At 55.6% G+C, this 18316-nt stretch overlaps 1 protein-coding gene across 3 annotated transcripts in view; it reads left to right on the top strand.

Moving 5' to 3' along the window:
* GNG7 (G protein subunit gamma 7) overlaps positions 1-14887 on the top strand; it is a 132545-nt gene extending 117658 nt beyond the window's left edge. For all 3 annotated transcript variants that reach the window (XM_058537660.1, XM_058537658.1, XM_058537659.1), the window contains 2 exons: positions 8367-8483; positions 11972-14887. In XM_058537660.1, the coding sequence (XP_058393643.1) occupies positions 8403-8483; positions 11972-12097 (207 nt within the window). In that variant the 5' untranslated portion in view covers positions 8367-8402 and the 3' untranslated portion in view covers positions 12098-14887. The remainder of the gene's footprint in view (positions 1-8366; positions 8484-11971) is intronic.
* The last annotated feature ends 3429 nt before the right edge of the window (positions 14888-18316 follow it).

The following is an 18316-nucleotide window of genomic DNA, read 5'->3' as shown; positions in this document are numbered from 1 at the left end:
CCAGGACGTGAATCCGGGTTTCCTGTTTCCAGATGTGTGCTGTGTGTTGGATCCTCAGGAGCTGGTCTTGGACTGAGGTCCCTGGAAATTACCCCCTTTTCCCTGAGACCCAAAAGTTCTATGGGTTAAGCAGGAGGCTCATGTGACTCGGTCACCAGAGGCCTCTAATTGTGTCCACAAAGGTCACAGAAGTGACCTGGCATGACTGGACATCATGGACTCTTTGAGCTCATTGCAAAGCTGAAGAGAATCCAGGCTCGCCTTGACTGTATGGCTCAGAAGAGGAAGGGATTTGCCTGCATTCAGTCAGACAACATGGAAATGGACCATTTCAGGACTCTCCATTTCTGGCTCTCCCACTAATTTCATCTGCTCCTATTTTTAATATGATTAACTTCAAGCCCTGCCCGGGTCTCCCGGGCCAGGTAAAGAGAGTGGCTATCACGGTGCAGTGAGCTCCACGGAGAGCAGGATTTCTCAATAGCTTCCAGCAAACCGGCCCGTCCACATTCGCTGGGCACAGGATGTCCAGGTCACCTTGTCTCTCATTCCATCTCTACAGCAGCTGTGTTTATATTTGGCAGTTGCCACAGGTCTCTGAAAGAGGGCCCTCTGCCAGCCTCTGGGGTCCCCCATTCCCTGGCACAAGAACTTGGGGGCCTGGAGGTCTGCCAGGCTTGGTGCAGAGAGGGAATGTCCCTCTGAGCATTCCAGCAGAGTGCACTGGAGCTCAGAGAGGGGAGGTAACTTTCCCAAAGCCACACAGCCTTGGGAGCCGGGGAAGAATCCACGTCTGCCACCTTCTGTGGCAGCTCTGCCTCCTGGGGTTCTCTCCTCTCCACGAGCTGTGGTCTCACCCTCTTCAAATGTATTGCTGGTCGAGTTCAAGGGGAAGCTCTGGCCCTGTATGACTTCTCCTAGTCACACAGTGTCATTGGATGCTGAAAAATTAAACCCCCTTTTGAAACACGCTTCTGTTTTCGTTCAGTACCATTTCACTTCAAACTATTTGTATTTTGCCAAAATGAACCTCTTTTAGCTTCAGAGTTTCTTCTGATAAGGGAGTCCCATAAAGGCCTTAAATCCTGCTGGGGACACTGGGCGATGTCTGGGGACATCTGTGGTTGTCACACTGGGGGTGCTCCTGGCGTCAAGAGGGTGGGGGCCAGGGATGCTGCTCAACCCCCCACAGCGCCCAGGAGGGTCTCACAGAGAAGGACCCGCCCCCATGTCCCCAGTGCCGATGGGGAGACCTGGGCTATGGTGAGTTGAGTTTCCCCCACTGTTGATCAGGCATCTCCAGGATTTGATAAACATGGGAGTTCAGCCACTTTGTAGCTTTGCAGATGGAAGCCCTAGACTTTTTCACCCCTGATGCTGTCACCAACTTTGTCACACTTTTTCACCTGTATCTGCCTATCCATCCACTCAGCAAACATTTATGCCAAACCTCATCTGCCCCATGGGGCTCACGGTGGTGTGGGAGGTGGTCCAGCTCCATGAGGGGTACAGGATGCGGGGGGGCTCGGCCCTCGGTCAGAAATGATGACCAGGACAGGCGATGTTTAGGCCAGACCTTCCTGGAGGGGCAATGGGTGGTTACAAAAGTCCCTTCTGCCCACAGATGAGTCTTGGGAAATCTGAGCATGGCACAGCCTTGGGCCAGCATCAGTGTCCCAGTTTGATATTGTCCCATAGTCACCTAAGCTGTCACCATCAGGTGAGAAGGGTGCACGGGACTCTCTGTACTATTTTTGCAACTGCCTGTGAGTCTGTGGTTATTTCAAAATACAAAATAGTGCATTGCCTTAGGAAAATGTTTAACTTGTAAAGTTAAACATACACCTGCCCTCAGCACTGGAAATCTCACACCTGGGGATTTACCCAAGAGAAACGGAAACTTAGGCTTCTGCAAAAACCTCTGCATGAATGTTCATCGTGGCTTTATCCACAATCGCCAAACACTGGAAGCAACCCAGATGTCACCCATTTGGTGAATGGCTCAACAAACCATGGGATGTCCCTGGGGTGGAATACTACGCAGCAGTGAAAAGGGAAAGACTGCCGATAGACTCCACAACACAGGGCATCGCACAGGCATCATGCTAAGTGAAAGAAGCCAGACTCTATACCAGATGACTCCATTTGTAGGACTTTCTCGAAAAGGGAAAACTTTAGGAAGAGGGAACACATTGGGGGTTGCAGGGGCTGGCTATAGAGAGACAACACAGGGGAGTTTCTTAGGATGAGTCGTTCCATATCTTGATGGTGGTATTGGCTACACAATGGTATGCGTTTGTAAATTCTCATCAACTAGGCCCAAAAGCACGAATTTTACTCTATGCAGATTATACCTTAAAAAACATTAAAGGAAATCATAAAAACAATCACTAACAAAACTCACTCTGAGGTTCCCTTTCTACTTTTATCCCCCTATATTTCTATACAAGGGTAAATAACCATACATTTGCACCTCGTCCATCTCCTTTTCTTCACATAACGCCTCCTCTGTGCTCCACGACTTGACGCATCATTTATATTGCTTGCATAATGTTCCACCAGGAAACCGGCCCATCGAATTAGCTGTCCCCCCATTGCAGAACATGTAGCTTCCTTCTAACTTTTCACTATTATAGATAATGCAGTTGTAAACACCTGTCTATATGTAGTTTTTTATTTCTTCTAATTTTTTTCCTCGGGATAAATGCCCGAGCGAGGGATTTGAGAGGACGACCTTGTAGTTCTTGACGTGAGTTTAGGAGCCTGAGCTCGGTTTACAAGACCAGAGAGTTGGGGATGAGCATATCCTGGCCCAACCTGTGAGGCGGTACTTTCTGCAGCCTTCCTGGGGTCACGGGTAGATAAAGTGGCAGCCCACCTTTCTTCCAGCTTGCTTTCCTCGATCGCTAATGAGGCCGTGCTCTGTTTACTTCGGGGTTTTGTGTGTTTGTTTGTTTGTTTGGTGAGGAAGATCAGCCCTGAGCTAACATCTGCTGCCAATCCTCCTCTTTTTGCTGAGGAAGACCGGCCCTGGGCTAACATCCGTGCCCATCTTTCTCTACTTGATACGGGATGCCACCACAGCATGGCCTGACAAGCAGTGCGTGGGTCTGCGCCCGGGATCCGAACCTGCGAGCCCCAGGCCGCCAGAGCAGAGCACGTGAACTTAACCACTGGACCACTGGGCCGGCCCCCATTCACTTCATTTTTTACCAGTTAAATTACTTCTTACGTGAATTGCTTGAGTGACTCCTTTGCTCCGTGTTTCACTGGGACCCGGCCAGGGTTTTATTAACAGGTTAGAGAGATCACCTTTCAGCTTATCATTACCATGATTTTTCCTGAGTCAGTGGTCCTGGTTTTTAGTTTTATTCGTGTTTGTCGTGTAGAGGTTCTAAATATTTGTGTGTGATCATAGCGATTAATCATCTTGATTCGTTCTGTTGCTTCACTTGCTAGAACGTAACGTCTCCATGAAGGAGAATGAATATTCTGTACATTTTTACTCATTTGTGTATATTTTCTTTGTCATTCTATGGTTCTTTATATGGAATCTCTTTGGGTGTGAAGTATGAGGTCTGATCTAACCCAGGGGCTCTCATCTGGGTGGTTCTGCCCCCAGGGGACACTGGGAGACATCTGGGGACATCTGTGGTTGTCCCACTGGGGGAGCTCCTGGCATCGAGTGGGTGGGACCAGGGATGCTGCTCGACCCCCTACAGTGCCCAGGACGGCCCCACACAGAGAATGACACGGCCTCGATGTCCACAGTGCCGAGGCGGAGACCCTGCTATAAACTAGACGTCCCCTTTTTTGCCGTCCCCACAGCCCACCATCGAGGAAACACTGCCTCTCCCCATGGTTTTGTTTAATCCTTATGTGCACTGGGGCCTCGTGTCTAAGCTCAGATCTGCAATACTCGAGGGTGATTACTCTCCCTTTATAATGATCCCAGCTTCACAGAACATACTGGTCTGTGCTGGGGGGCCTTCCCCATCCTTGTCTTTTGGATGCGCATGTTCCGTTCCTCTGCAGTAGCCGGCTTAAACCTGCTGTCACCTCCCAGCCTTTCCCTGGGAGGCCAGCCCAGGGCCTGGTGGCATCTGTCAAGGTTCTATTTTTAGGCAAACCTCACCCCACATTGTGGCCGGCCTCCCTGGCCTCTCCGCAGAGGCAGGACCAGAGTCCAGAAGGTGACCACGCCCCTCCCTCCTGGAGCTGCCCCTGCCGCCCTCTCCCCCAGCTTCCCAAGGCTCTGCCAGGCTTCTGGACCTTTCCGAGGCTTTCCAGGGTGCAGCCAGGTCGGGCGCCCGGCGCCGTCACGTGCTCCTGCGGAGAGCTGGCTGTGAGGAACGTCCCCCGGCTGACTCAGCACGGCTGCCTCTTTGGCCTGATCCTGGGGGCACGGCCGGTCCCTGAGTCAGTGCCTGGCGGTGACACTGGCGGGACGAGGGCTGCAGTCTGCTGCAGGGGCTGCCGTGATGCAACCAGCGTCTGGGTCTCGGCCTCCCAGAGAGCTCACACACACATACACATGTGCACACATCCACACATACCCATGTACACGTAAACACACGCTGACATGCATACACATGTGTGCACGCACACGCTCTTAGACACAGATGCAAGGACACACAAACACGTGCACATACACACATTTACATATAAACGTGCACACGTTCACACGTGCACACACATGGAATTGCACAAACACATCTGCGCGCGCGCACACACACACACACACACACACACACACAACGCAGCCCTCTGGCCATTCCCAGGGGTCTGGGTTATAACTCAGCCCAGAGGGAGCCTCTGGGGGCCTGGGGCCTGGAGCAGACAGCCAGCAGCACCCAGGGCCTCTGCTTACGACGACGGCCACAGTCGGGGGTGGCCCCACGGGGTGGCCGGGGTCCCAGGGTCCCGGTGGACACCTCCGAGTGTGGGCGCTGAGCAGGATGCCTGGCCTTCCAAGGAAAACACGCCAGGGGCCCACCCGTTTGTCCTCTGTGCGCGTCTATATTTAGCGCTGAGTAATTTCGGTATTTTTAAGCAGAACCAAGGGTGGTTTTCCCTGAGCTGGATGCTTTGTGGCTGCTTTGAAGCTCTCTGCTGAATCAGAGCCCTCTGGAAGCCCACACATGGGCTCTGTGCGCCTGGAGCAGACACACTCCAGCCTTCTCTGGCCCCAAGAGGGGCCTGGATGTCTCTGGGGAGTGCTGGGGGTACGCAGGGTGGTTGTTTTCAATTGAAACTTGCATGGAGAGCCTGTGGATTGACAGGCAGTGATAACAGACCCCAGAGAGAAATTCCCATGTTTTCCCCACTGGTAACGTTGTTTTCCCCACTGGTAATATTGTGTCAAAATATGACGAGCATCACAGGCAGGATTTGCCGCTGGTGCAAGCCTCCCACCTCGCGTGGGTTTCTGCAGATTACTTGTGTGCGTGTATTCACCTCTTTGCAAGCTTGTCTCCCATGAGGCGCGTGAATCCACCACCACAGTCGTCGTTTCCAGCACCACAAGGACCCTCGTGTCACTTTGCTACCCAGCCCTCCTTCCTTCCCTCCCTCCCAGGCCCCCACCCCTGGCGGCCACGAATCTACCCTCCATCGCTACAGTCTTGTCATCTCAGAAACGTTCTATAAGTGTGACCTTTGGGGACTGGCGTTTTTCTCAGCAGAACTCCCTGGAGAACCATCCAAGGGGCTGTGTGTTATCAACAGACCGGTCCTTTTTACTGCTAACTAGGAAATTTTTTGAAAATCGGAAATCTGCCTTTGATTTTCTGGAGCTCCCTGGCTCTGCTGACCGCGGACAGACAGTGATAGAGTGTGTCATAAGAGGAACACAGAGTGCTACTTAGTTACTGGGTTAAATGTCTGCCTGCGGGGACCCCAGCTTCCCGGGACTCTTGAACCCTCCTCCTCACCCCCCAGCACTAACGCTTATGTGGGTTCCACTGGGAGTTTCCTCAGCATGGATGCTGAGGACATTTGGGGCCAGGTCATCCTCTGTGTGGGGCCGTCCTGGGCACTGTGGGGGGTCGAGCAGCATCCCTGGCCCTCCACCCACTCGATGCCAGGAGCACCCCCAGTGTGGCAGCCACAGATGTCCCCAGACATTGCCCAGTGTCGCCTGGGGGGCAGAGTCATCCTGGATGAGAACCACTAGGGCAAGATTGAAGATTAATGGGGTACATCTTCTTAAATGAAGATTGGGTAGAAAAAGCAGAAATTTCACTGCCTTAAGGAACAGAAAAAAATTTGCATAACTGAATTATAAGAATAAATTAACATCACTCCCACATTGCTGGTGGGAATGTAAAATGGTCCAGCCACTCTGGAAAACAGTCTGGCATTTTCTCTAAAAAATTAAACATGCAGTCACACTCCTCAGCGTTCATCCCCAAGAAATAAAGACTTGTGTTTGCACAAATATTTATGACAGCCTTATTCACAAAAGCCAAAAAGCAGAGTTGTCCCAGATGCCCTTTACCAGGGGACCCTGTGGCCCATCCGCGCCATGGAGCACTACTCGGCAGTGGAAAAGGATGAGCCAGTGATACATGAAGCCACCTGAGTGGATCTCCAGATAATCACGCCAAGTGGACAAAAAAGAAAGGGTTACATACCTATGGTTCCATTTAAATACCATTCTCAAAATGATGGAAGTACAGAAAAGGAGAACCTCTCTGTGGTCACCAGGGGCTGGGGGTGGAGATGCTCGTATCTTCCCCGAATCAGTGTCAACCTCCTGGTCGTGATCTTAGTGCTGTTTTGGAAGATGTGGCTACTGGGGGAGACCGGGCCCAGGAACGTGGGCTCCCTCTCTATATCCGACAGCCACATGGGGGTCCACAGGCATCTCAACATCTAAAATGTAATTAAACATAAATTACTAAAATTGTTTTGGAGAGAAAATAAAAATCATCCCAAACATTAGCGAAGCAGGAATCATTGGTGCGAAGTGGGATTGGCCGTCTCCTAAACTGAGACGTGTGACTCCCAGTTCCCCGGGGGGCAGGGAAGTAAACAGGTCAGTGATTTGGTGCAGAAAAAACAGCAGGCGCCCTCTCACCCTGGAACTGGGTTTGCTGGGGGTCTACCTGGGATGGGGAGAGGCTTTATCTGGAATCACCCACCCACGCCAAAAGGGTGACTCCACGCTCACCATCCTCGCTCAAGGAAACCGTAGTGTCCCCCCAAATTCCTGTCCCCCCAGAACCTCAGGGTGGGGCCTGATCTGGAAAAAGGGTCTTTGCAGATGTGACGAGTGAAGATGAGGTCGCACTGCAGTGGGGGTCCTGATGCAATATGACTGGTGTCCTTAGAAGAAGAGGGAAATTTGGACACAGACACACACAGGGGAGAGGCAGAGATGGGGGTGATGCGGCCACAAGCCCAGGATGGCGGCTGCACCAGAAGCTGGGAGAGGCAGGAAGGACCCTCCCCTGGAGCCTCTGGAGGGAGTGCGGCCCTGCCACACCTGGATCTCGGACTTCCAGGCTCCAGAATGTGAGAGAATCAATTCTTGCTGTTTTCAGCTGCCCCGTCTGTGATCATTTGTCCCGCCTGCCCCAGGACACTAATAGGGGAACATGAGCCCCAGCACCTCGGAAAGTTCTGGAAAACCCTGCAAAACCAACTGGGCTCCCTAACTCTCTGGTGACTGCCGTCCCTGAGTCTCCCGGAGTTTCTGACGTGATCCCCTCCCCTGTGGGGTCCCCTCGTCCCCCAGAGCCACCCTGTGCAGCACTTCATGCTCCTGGGCCCCACTGCGTCCTCAGAGGGGACGTACCCGGAGTCCACGGTGTGCGGTGTTCCCAGGTGATCTGCCTCGGTCCAGAACCAGGGGTCTCACCTGGGCAGTCCTGCCCCCCCAGGCGACACGGGTGACGTCTGGGGACATCTGTGGTTGTCACTGGGGGTGCTCCTGGCATCGAGTGGGTGGGGGCCAGGGATGCTGCTCAACTCCCCACAGCGCCCAGGACGGTCCCCCACAGAGAGTGACCCGGCCCCCATGTCACAGTGCGGGCGGGAGACCTGGAGCAGGGGCATCGATCAGAGGCACCTCCACTCCGTTCCTCTCTGAGCCCCTCATTCTGTGCCACCCAGGAGCTGATGCTGTTGTTGCGTGAACTCTCCTGGGACCCTTGATGGTCACAACCAGCCAGCACTTACCCCCAGCCGGCCACAGGAGGGGACTGGGCCGCCCACCCCGGGGACACAGACAAGGTGGCTGCAGGGCAGCGGGCCAGGCAGCCCCGTGAGGCTTCTGGAAGGGGGGCGTCCTGCCTCTCCATCCCCGGCCCATGGTCCCGGCGCTTCCCAACCCAGCTCACATCCATGTGCTTCCCCCCCAGCTCTCTGGACGGCGGGGCCAGAGCTGATGGCAGACAATGTCAGCCACTAACAACATAGCCCAGGCCCGGAAGCTGGTGGAACAGCTCCGCATCGAAGCCGGGATCGAGCGCATCAAGGTGAGCCAGGCGGGTGGGGGAAGGGAGACCCACCCGCAGAGACCCGAGGAGGCTCGGCAGGAGGGCAAGGTGTGCGCTCTGGCTGGGCCTCTCGCTGTGTCACCTTGGGCCACTCACTTAACCTCTCTGATCCTCAGTCTCCTCAGCAGAAGGGCACAGCTGACGTAAACCTTCATCCTGGGTTGTTGTGACATCTGATGTGACACAGTGGGACCACAGTTCTCTATGAACCCGACCCCCAGCCCTTGGGATCCTTCCCCAGACAGCCCAGTGAAGGCCACCCCAAGCCGGCCATTCTCTCTCTTCTGTCCCTCTCTCCCTGCCTCACTGGGCAGTCAGCTCTGCAGAATGGCTTTTTTTTAATAATTTGCATAACATGAAGTTAGCCGTTTTTAAAGTGCACAATTCAGTGGCATTTGGTGAACTCAAAATGTTGTGCAGCCGTCACCACTATCTAGTTCCAGAACATTCCATCACCCCAAAAGAAGCCCCATCCCCCTCAGCAGTCACTCCTCATCCTCTCCTCCAGCCCCTGACAACCACGAACCCACGTTCTGTCTGTGGATGTGCCTGTTCTGGACATTTCACATCAGTGGAATCACACACCGTGTGGCCTTCTGTGTCTGGTTCTCTCACTGAGCATCGTGTGTTCAGGGTCCATCCACGGTGTGGCTGTGTCAGGGCTTCACTCCTTTTCACGGCCAAGTAATATTCCATCCTATGGTTGGACCACATTGTGTTTATGTAGATGAATTTTAAACCCACAAGGGGACATCAGAACAACATCCAGCGCTCACAAGTTTCCCCCTTTCAAAGGGCATGGACCAGTGGGCCAGTCATGGCCTCTTACATGAGAAAGGTGCCTGACACTTTTCAAAGGCACCTTTGTGGCCCAGTAAGGAGCAGGGAGTCTCCATCTAGAAGACCTGAGCGGTTTACGCTTCTAGATTAGCCCTGCTCCAGCTCCCTTCTGGAGTAGCCAAGGTTCTCCCGAAAAACAGAACCAACAGGCTGTATGTATATACATACATAGAGAGTGAGAAAGATAAATGTGTTTTAAAGAATTGGCTCATGTGATCGTGGGGCCTGGCAAGTCTGAAATCTGTAGGGCAGGACCATGGGTAGAGATCCAGGGAAGAGCTGATGTTGCAGCTTGAGTTCCAAGGCAGTCTGGAGGCAGAATTCCTTCCTTCGCAAGGGATCTCAGTCTCTTCTTTGAGGGCCTTCAGCTGATTAGATGTGGCCCACCCACTAATGGAGGGTCATCTGCTCTACTCAAAGTTGACTGACTTAAAGATTAATCTCATCTAAAAAATACCTTCATAGAGACATCCGGACTGGTATTTGGCCAAATATCTGGGTACCGTGGCCTAGCCAAGTAGACACATAAAATCAACCATCACCCCGTGTGTTTGTTCAGACCCGGATTTCCTGAGCCCCCGTCATCCCCCAGTCACGACTCGTGGCGGGAATTCACCAGGAAGGGATGGCCCGGCCCCTGGCGCAGACAGACTCACCCCCAATGGCCAGGCAGTCAGAAGGGAGTCAAATGATTGTGATGGGCCCAGCCAGGTGGGCAGGAGGGCTGTGGCAGCCCCCTGGGCAGGGCGCCCCCCACGAGGTGTCTAAATGTTCCAGAACTCTGCACATTCAAAGCATTCCTTCGGGCTGAAGGCAGGGCACGGGCCCGTTGAAGTGGTTTCTTTCAGGGAGCCGGTGCCAGCCCGGCCCGGCAGGGAGCGATGATTCATCGGGCCGTTTGATGTCCGGGAGGAGTCCCCCAGCCATCCCTTTGAGAGGCGGGAGGATGGGGGATCAGGACGTGACCCATTCTCCTTCCTGGTCCCGCCTGAGGTTTTGCGTCCCCACAGCATGGCGACCAGAACTGCAGAGCATCGTGTCTGGAAGGCCAGCCGGCCGAGGCCTGGCAAGCAAGCGGTCCCCCCTCGGCCTGGAAACGGGGCGGCTCGGGCGCCCTGGGGCAGAGCCTTCCTGTCACCCGGGGCGTGGGCGGGGGGGCTACACACTGGAGCCACAACAGCAGCTATTTCCAGGCTCTGGAGACTATTTTCGGCGTCTAGGAAGGACGCTTTCCAAATAAAACTCTAGAAACCCGGCTCCATCACGGTCATCAAAGGGGCAGCCAGGGAGTGGCCCTTGTTCTCCCGACAGTGGTAATTGTCACCGTCTGAGGGTAAGAGCGTCCCCCGGGACGAGCCCGGAGCAGCCTGCAGGCTCTCGGCCGCAGGGGACGAGGTGGGGCGTCCCGGCATCCAGGGACGTGGGGTCTTGGGTGCAGAGACACCGCAGAGAGTTTTCAAAGTATTTTCTCAGCCCTGCCTCGACTTACCCTCAAACTCCCCCTGCACGCTGCCGCCTTACAGGTGAGAAAGCAGGGGGCTGAGAAAGGTGTGCCCAGTCCCCCGGGGACACAGTTCCCGCCACTGGGATGAGATCCAGGGGCCCCGTTCGCCCCGGCCCGGGACACCTGAGCCCTGCAGGGTGAGCAGAGTGGGGCGGCGCCTACAGCACCCCCAAACGTGGGACAGGAGGAAGGGGGCGTGTGGCCAAGGGTGGGCGGGGGCGGCTCCCGGTTGATGACTCCCCGGGGTTCCTGGATGCTAAGCACCACTTTTTCCCACGTCAGCTTTCCTGGGGCTGAGCTGGACCCTCCCTGCATCTCCTCCCTCCTCTTTTGGGAACCCTGATGCAGGTGTTCCCAAGTGTCAGCCCCTCGCCGGGGTCACCGAGACCCGGAGGGGTTCAGGCAGCACGGAAATGAGATGCAGAAGAGTTTATCTCGTCCCCCACGGAAATGAGATGCAGAAGAGTTTATCTCGTCCCCCTCGGTCCTGCCAACGTTCAGGCAGGACCTTCCTGTCCGGGCCTTTCTCAGGCAGGGAGGGCGTCTTTGACAGAATCCTAGAAGAGTCCACCTCTCCCTGACACCTTTTGTTCAGAATCTGGGCGACTCCTGCTGAAGGAATTCTTTTGTTTTAAATTGTGGTAAAATACACATAACATAAAATTTATCATTAGTGATCTTTAGTACATTCACAATGTTGTGCAACCATCACCTCTATCTAGTTCCAGAACATTGCATCACCCCAAAAAAGAAGCCCCGTCCCCATCAGCAGTCACTCCCCACCCCCTCCCCAGCCCCTGACAACCAGTAACCCACTTTCTGTCTGTGGATGTGCCTGTTCTGGACATTTCACATCAATGGGATCACACACCGTGTGTCCTTCTGTGTCTGGTTCTCTCACTGAGCGTCGTGTGTTCAAGGTCCATCCGCGGTGTGGCTGTGTCAGGGCCTCACTCCTCTTCATGGCTGCGTCATATTCCAGTGTGTGGGTGGACACATTGTGTGGATCCATCATCCATCAGTGGACACTGGGGTTGTGTCCACCTTTTGGCCACTGTGAGTGATGCTGTGCGCCTGTGTCACCTTCTTACCTCTCCTCTCTCGTCCTTGTCTCCACACGCAGGTCTCTAAAGCCTCGTCGGAACTCATGAGTTACTGCGAGCAGCACGCCCGGAACGACCCCCTGCTGGTCGGCGTCCCTGCCTCCGAGAACCCCTTTAAGGACAAGAAACCGTGTATTATTCTATAGCTCTGCCTTCCTGTGTGTCCCCCCCACCTCTGTCTCCCCCTCGGTCAGGGCATCATTCAGTACGTAGCCAAGCAAAGCGTTCCCTGTCCCCAAAACTTTTAATTCCAAAAGAAATGCAGAACGTCGCCACCGCCCAGATGGGGTAAAACGTGCCCTCTGGGTTTGGACGGATTTTCAGACCCAACAACGCAGCCCTCTCACGGGCCGGCCGGAAGGGGGGCGGTGACTTCACACCACTTCCTGTTAGGAATAAGTGAGATGCCTAGGCCACGGGGGTAACAATTTTTTAAGACTCTCCATTGCCACTTGAGCTGTGGTCCAGCGCCGAGCGGGGCCGGGAAGGGACAGAGGTGGGGGAATTTGCTGCTGGCCCGGGCGACCTGGCCGGTGACCGTTGTCCACTTGTGACGACTTCTGCCAGGTCGATGCTGCCATGCTTCTCTTTTCTTAAGCAGAGTAAAATTGGGTGGGGGGCAGGGGAGGGACATAATGAACTTTTGGGGGAAGATTTCTCCTTTTCTTTTAAAAAATTGTGATTCCACACTGCTAAAATCGGATTTTGATGGCTGAAGCTGTCGCTAAAGTGTACCATGTAGTAATGCACAGGTGGGTTTTCGGGGCTGGGAGGGGGGCAGGGCCGGGAGGGGGGCTTTATCTGTGAAACGCACCCTGTGTCGCCAAGTGTCACCCCACTGTGTGGCCTCTTTATTGGATATGTCCCTCCACAGCCACACCGTGGGCCCCGCCCTTGGCTGGGGACCCGTGCTTTACAGAAGCGGGTTTTCAGCAGCCCGCCCGGGCCCCCGGGATGGCCAGGCGTGTTTCGTTTTGTTTTAAGCACGAGAGGGTGATGGGGGCAGTCAGAAGCTGCCATTCTCTGCGGCTCTTCCCGGTGTTTTGTTTTGTTGTTTCCACTTGCACATCGCTGTGGGCAGTTTGCAAACAGAAGTGCGGCCTGGGGAGGCCCGGTGCCTGGGCGGCTGTAAAAAGGCGTTAAGTTATCTGGAAGCAGCCTCGAGGGCCTCACACTTGCCTTCTGAGTGGAGTTCTGCACCCTCCCAGCCGCCTTGCAAAGTTAGGATGTCGCAGGGTTGAAGGATGGGGCGGGGGAGCCTGTTTTAATTCCTTCTCCTCTGTTAGACGTGGAGCAGCCCCCTCCCTCGCCTGCAGCCTCCGGGACCCCACGCAGCCCTGAACTCTGACATCCCCACCTGCCTTGTCACTCGCCACGAGCCGGGCCCGGAGGCAAACAGTGGCAGGAAGGTGGCCCAGCTCTGCCGATGGAAGGCAGGGACTGAGGGCCCAGGTCTTCGCCTCACGGGGCCAGAGCCTCGTGCCCCCCTCCCAGCGCTTCCCACGCCGAGCGCCCGGGGCAGTGCCAAGGCTCAGATCTTGCCAAAGCTGAGAAGGTTCGGTGGGGTGCCCCTCCGTCCCCGCCTGGCCGGCTCCCTCAAGTGCAGACTGCAGGCCGATCCGCCCCGCACCCAGCTCTCTCCGGCTGGTCCGGGAGCACAGGGGCTTGGGGGGCCCAGCCCCTCCAAAGCTGCGGTTGGATGGAGAACCCTGTAAAGGGTCCTCGATGCTGCAGCTGCCTGTCGCTGGGCAGGGAGCCAGCCGGCCTGGGGGTGCCTCTCCCCATCCACTGCAGAACAGCAGGATGGAACAAGAGGCTGTTCTAGAAGCCCAGGGGGAGCCAGGGCACGGTGCGGATTCACCCCGAGACGTCAGAGGGGACAGGTGGCAGAGCGGGGCTCAGGGAGGCCACATCTGCCCGCGAGGGCGACCCCTCCCGCCCGGCCCTTCCCACCAGCCGTCTGGCGACTGGTGGCCAGCGCACCCCCTTTGCTCCGAGAAAGAAGCCTTAATCCCTTGAGCCGTCCTTGGGCACCCACCCTTCCTCCTGTGTCCCCCGCCGTCCCCGTCCTCTGGCCGCCAGGCCCCAGAGAGGACAAGAGGTCCTGATCTCAGCATCAGGAACACGCCAGGGGCCCAGACGCCCCCCCAACCCCCAGCCCTGCCAGCTGTGCCATGCCCCACCGTGTGTCCCCACCCGAGCGCCCCCGGAGAAGCCAGCGGGAAGCCAAGCCAGGAACCCCGCCGGGGGAGGTGGGGTGATCGCCCACTCTGGGCTCAGCCAGCCAACGTCCTCCCGCCCCCCAGCCCTGAGGCAAACTCAGACCCGGGCGGGGAGAGGCTCCCCAGTCAGACACCCCCGAGACTGAGCCTTCTGGGGAAACTGAGGCCCAGAGGGAACGAGGACAGGCTGTCCGCCCGCCCCACTGCCGCTCCTTCTCAGCTGCCTCCCCAGGTGCCCACTGCCCCGTCCCCTGAGCCTGGCAAGCAGGTGCCCACAGCCTTGGACCCAGGGTGGCAGCGATGGGCAGAAGCCTCACCGTGGGTTTCCTTCTAGCTGAGAAGAACCCTCCTTTTCCCTCCCCCCTTTAGAGTAAATCTCGTGTCCGTAGTGTAGACCAGCATCAGCGGAGACGGCTCCTGCCGTCTTGGGCAAGTGGCCGGCATGACAACGTGGTCTTCGGGACTGTTATGTGCCCCGCGAGGCAGGGGGCTGGCGGTGGTGGCAGCATGGACCTGGGCGAAACCAGCATCTCCCAACCATGTCATGGGGGGAAGTTAAGGATACACACGCACCCCCAAAAAAGGGCAGGAGTGGGAAACACAGAGCCCCCCCCTTTCTTCTGCAGCCAAGTTCAGTGTTTCCAGGGGGCCCAGCTGAGCCCTTGGCCATGGGGGCACCTCCCCTCCCCTCCCCCATCCTCCCCCAAAGGTGACCCCCCAGGCCAAGAATTAAGGGCCTCGGTTGTGACCTCCAGCCCGGGGACGTAAGCCGCTGGGCCAGGCCGGGCAGAAGGTGCTGTCTTCTTCTGATGTCCCGGCCACTGAGGGGGGACAGCGCTGGGCCTCTGGGCAGCTCATCCATCTGTGACCAGCCGCAGCCCTGCTCGAGCTCTGGGGCGGGCAGGAAAGGCCATCGGACCCCCGCCCCACGCGAGTGACCAGGGCAGTTTCTGGCCTGAGGCGAGGCCACCAAGGTCGCTTTCCTTCAGGAGCACTCATAAAAGCCCACCCGCCACGGGGTCCCCTGACAGAAGCCATATGTCGGACTCTCGCCCCCTCTTTCTCTGTCCGCGGAAACCCTTGCCAAACGTTGTGAAGTCCCCGGCTTTCGGAAGCCATCTGTGATTCCCGCAAGTTCTACCCCACCTGTGTGTGGATGTCCCGTGGTTTTTATTTCTGATTTTTAAAAAAAAATTCCAAGTGTTCACCGCCCACTTTCTCGCAGTGTTTTAGTATCATGTGGAATTGTTAATACAAAGTGAATTAATCCACAATAAAAAGGCTCACTTCCTTTTCTCCCGGCTCTGGGCCCTTCCTGCTCTCCCTGGCGGCCGCTTGTGGGGAGGATGGGGCGGGATGCACGGGCTGGGCTGCAGCAGAGGTGAGGGGCTGCCCGCACCTTCCCCACCCCTCCCCTTCCCCGGGGAAGAGGCGACACTGATGGAACCGGGCCTCGGGCAGCAGCAGAAATGAGTCACCTTCAGCTGCAATGGGCTTTCCAATTTGCAGACAAAGATATTTAGGGGAATGAGCTATTTGAGGGTCTGCACACACAAGGGCCATGTGTCCCACGGTTCAGGATGCTCGCTGTTTGGCACGGCCGTGGGAAAGCGCCTTGGTCCTCTGAGGGCTTGGAGCCTGGGAAGATCTTAATCTCACCACTTCGGTCTTGTTCCCCTGCCCTCCCATCGGCCGGAGACCACCCCTGACCACCAGACGCCGAGTGAGTCATGGCCCCAGTTCACACCACACACTTAGTAGTAAGTCTGTAAACTGGTGATTCTGACCTCTGAGCAGAGATCTTTCTCTGTGTAAAACACTTATAGATTCAACTGCGTAAAAATTATCCCCTATGCATCAAAAGGTACAAGATTAGAAGGCAGTTCAGAAACCTAAACATAGAATCACTCCAGGACCCCGAGTATATACAGAGAAGAATTCAAAGCAGGGACTCAAACAGATAATTGCACATCCATGTCCACAGCAGCATAATTCACAACAGCCAAAAGGTGGAAACACCCCAAGTGTCCACCAACAGGTGAATGGATGAACAAGATGTGGTCCATCCAGATGCTGGAATATTACTCAGCCATGAAAAGGAGGGAGATCCTGACACCTGCTCCAGCGTGGATGGACCTGGAGGACATGATGCTCAGTGACATGAGCCAGACGCAGAAGGACAGACACTGTGTGATCCCCTCACAGGAGGCCCCTAGAGGAGTCACAGCCACAGAGACAGAAAGTGGATGGTGGGGCCAGGGGCTGGGGGAGGGGATGGGAGTCAGTGTTTCATGGGGACAGAGTCTCAGTTTGGGAGGGTGAGAAAGTTCTGGAGACAGATGGTGGGGATGGTTGCATAACAGTGTGAACGTGCTTCATGCCACTGAGCTGTGCACTTAAAAATGGTTAAAATGGTGGGACCGGCCTGTTGGCGCAAGTGGTTAAGTGCACGTACTCTGCTGCTGGCGGCCCGGGTTCGGATCCCAGGTGCACACCGACACACCGTTGTTAAGCCATGCTGTGACGGCGTCCCATATAAAGTAGAGGAAGATGGGCACAGATGTTAGCCCAGGGCCAGTCTTCCTCAGCAAAAAAAAAAAAAAAAAAGAGGAGGATTGGCATCAGATTGGCTCAGGGCTGGTCTTCCTCACACACACACAAAAATGGTTAAAATGGTAAATTTCATGTTATGTATATTTTACCACAAAAAGAAAAAAACACACAACCTTACCCCACACCCAGCTGAATGGCTAAAATTTAGCAGATTGGTGTTGCTGAGGCTGTGGAGCGGCCTGAACTCTCAGAGCTCGTTCAGGGGAGTGTGAAATGCTACAAGCACTTTAGGAAAAGGTCTGGCAGTTTCTATAAAACTAAACACACACCTACTCCCTGACCGGGCAGTTCCACACACGGGTGTTTACCCAGAAGAAATCAAAACACATGTCCACGGAGAGTCTTGGAGGAATGTTCAGAGCAGCTTTTCTCATCAGAGCCAAACCTGGAAACATCTCGGTTACCCAGCAGCAGGTGAATGGATGACACACTGGGATCTGTTCAGACCCCGGATCCCACCCGGCAGGATGGCGGAATAAGCTACCACTCAGGGCAGTAACCTGGGAGACTCGCACAACTTCGTGCCGAGCGAAATGAGCCTCGCCCAAGAGGATGGCCGGTACGATTCCATTTACGTGAAGGTCTAGAACAGGCTGTGCACAGGCTGTGTGGTCAGAAGAATGACCCCCCAAAGATGTCCACATCCTAACCTCCAGAACTTGTGGATGTGTCACGTTACTTGGGATAAAAGGAATTTTGTAGATGGATTGAGTCAAGGCCCCTGAGATGGGGGATGACCCTGGATCCCCCGGGGCCCAGTATCATCACAGGGTCCTCAGCAGAGGGAGGAGGAGGGTGAGAGGCAGAGAGAGACGGGAGACGCTGCGCTGCGGGCTGTGCAGACGGAGGAAGGGGCCCCGAGCCCAGGACGCGGCGCCTCTAGAAGCCGGAAAAGGCAAAGAAATAAGTGAGAGAAGCCAGTCTGAAAAGGCCACACACTGTATGATTCCAACTCTCGGACATTCTATAAAAGACAGAACTATGGAGACACTAAAAAGATCAGTGGTTGCCAGGGGTTGGGGGATGAACAGCGGGGCACAGGGGATGGTTAGGGCAGTGACACTACTCAGTGGGATACGGTCATGGCGGATACATGACGTTATACATTTGTCCAAACCCATAGAACGTCCACCAAGAGTGACCCGGAACGTAAACCGTGGACTGCGCTGGTGCAGAGCAGAATGTAGACGTGTCCCCACACAGGGTCTGGCCCACAGGGTCTGGCGGAGTGGTGCTGGGGTTGGTAGGAGGGAGGGTGTGACCGTCCCCTAGTGGGGTCAGAGTGGCACACTCAAATGCAGCACATGTTGCCTTCAGATCCCGAGGAGGCCCACTGGGCGTTGAGCCTCCAAAAGGTGGTAGGAGGGGCTGGATGCAACAACTTCCCCCTCACCTGAGAAGGCTGATCTCGGCCTGCCCCACACCACTGGGCCCCTAGAAGCTTCACCCAAGTGGACGCCCCTCCATTTTGGGGGGACTTAGTTCCCACCTTCTGACACACAGATATCTCACCCCTAGGTCTGATTGGAG

The sequence above is a fragment of the Diceros bicornis genome, unplaced genomic scaffold (genome assembly GCF_020826845.1).
Source record: "Diceros bicornis minor isolate mBicDic1 unplaced genomic scaffold, mDicBic1.mat.cur scaffold_67_ctg1, whole genome shotgun sequence".
Classification (NCBI taxonomy): domain Eukaryota; kingdom Metazoa; phylum Chordata; class Mammalia; order Perissodactyla; family Rhinocerotidae; genus Diceros; species Diceros bicornis.
This window is presented reverse-complemented; position numbering and strand designations above follow the sequence as displayed.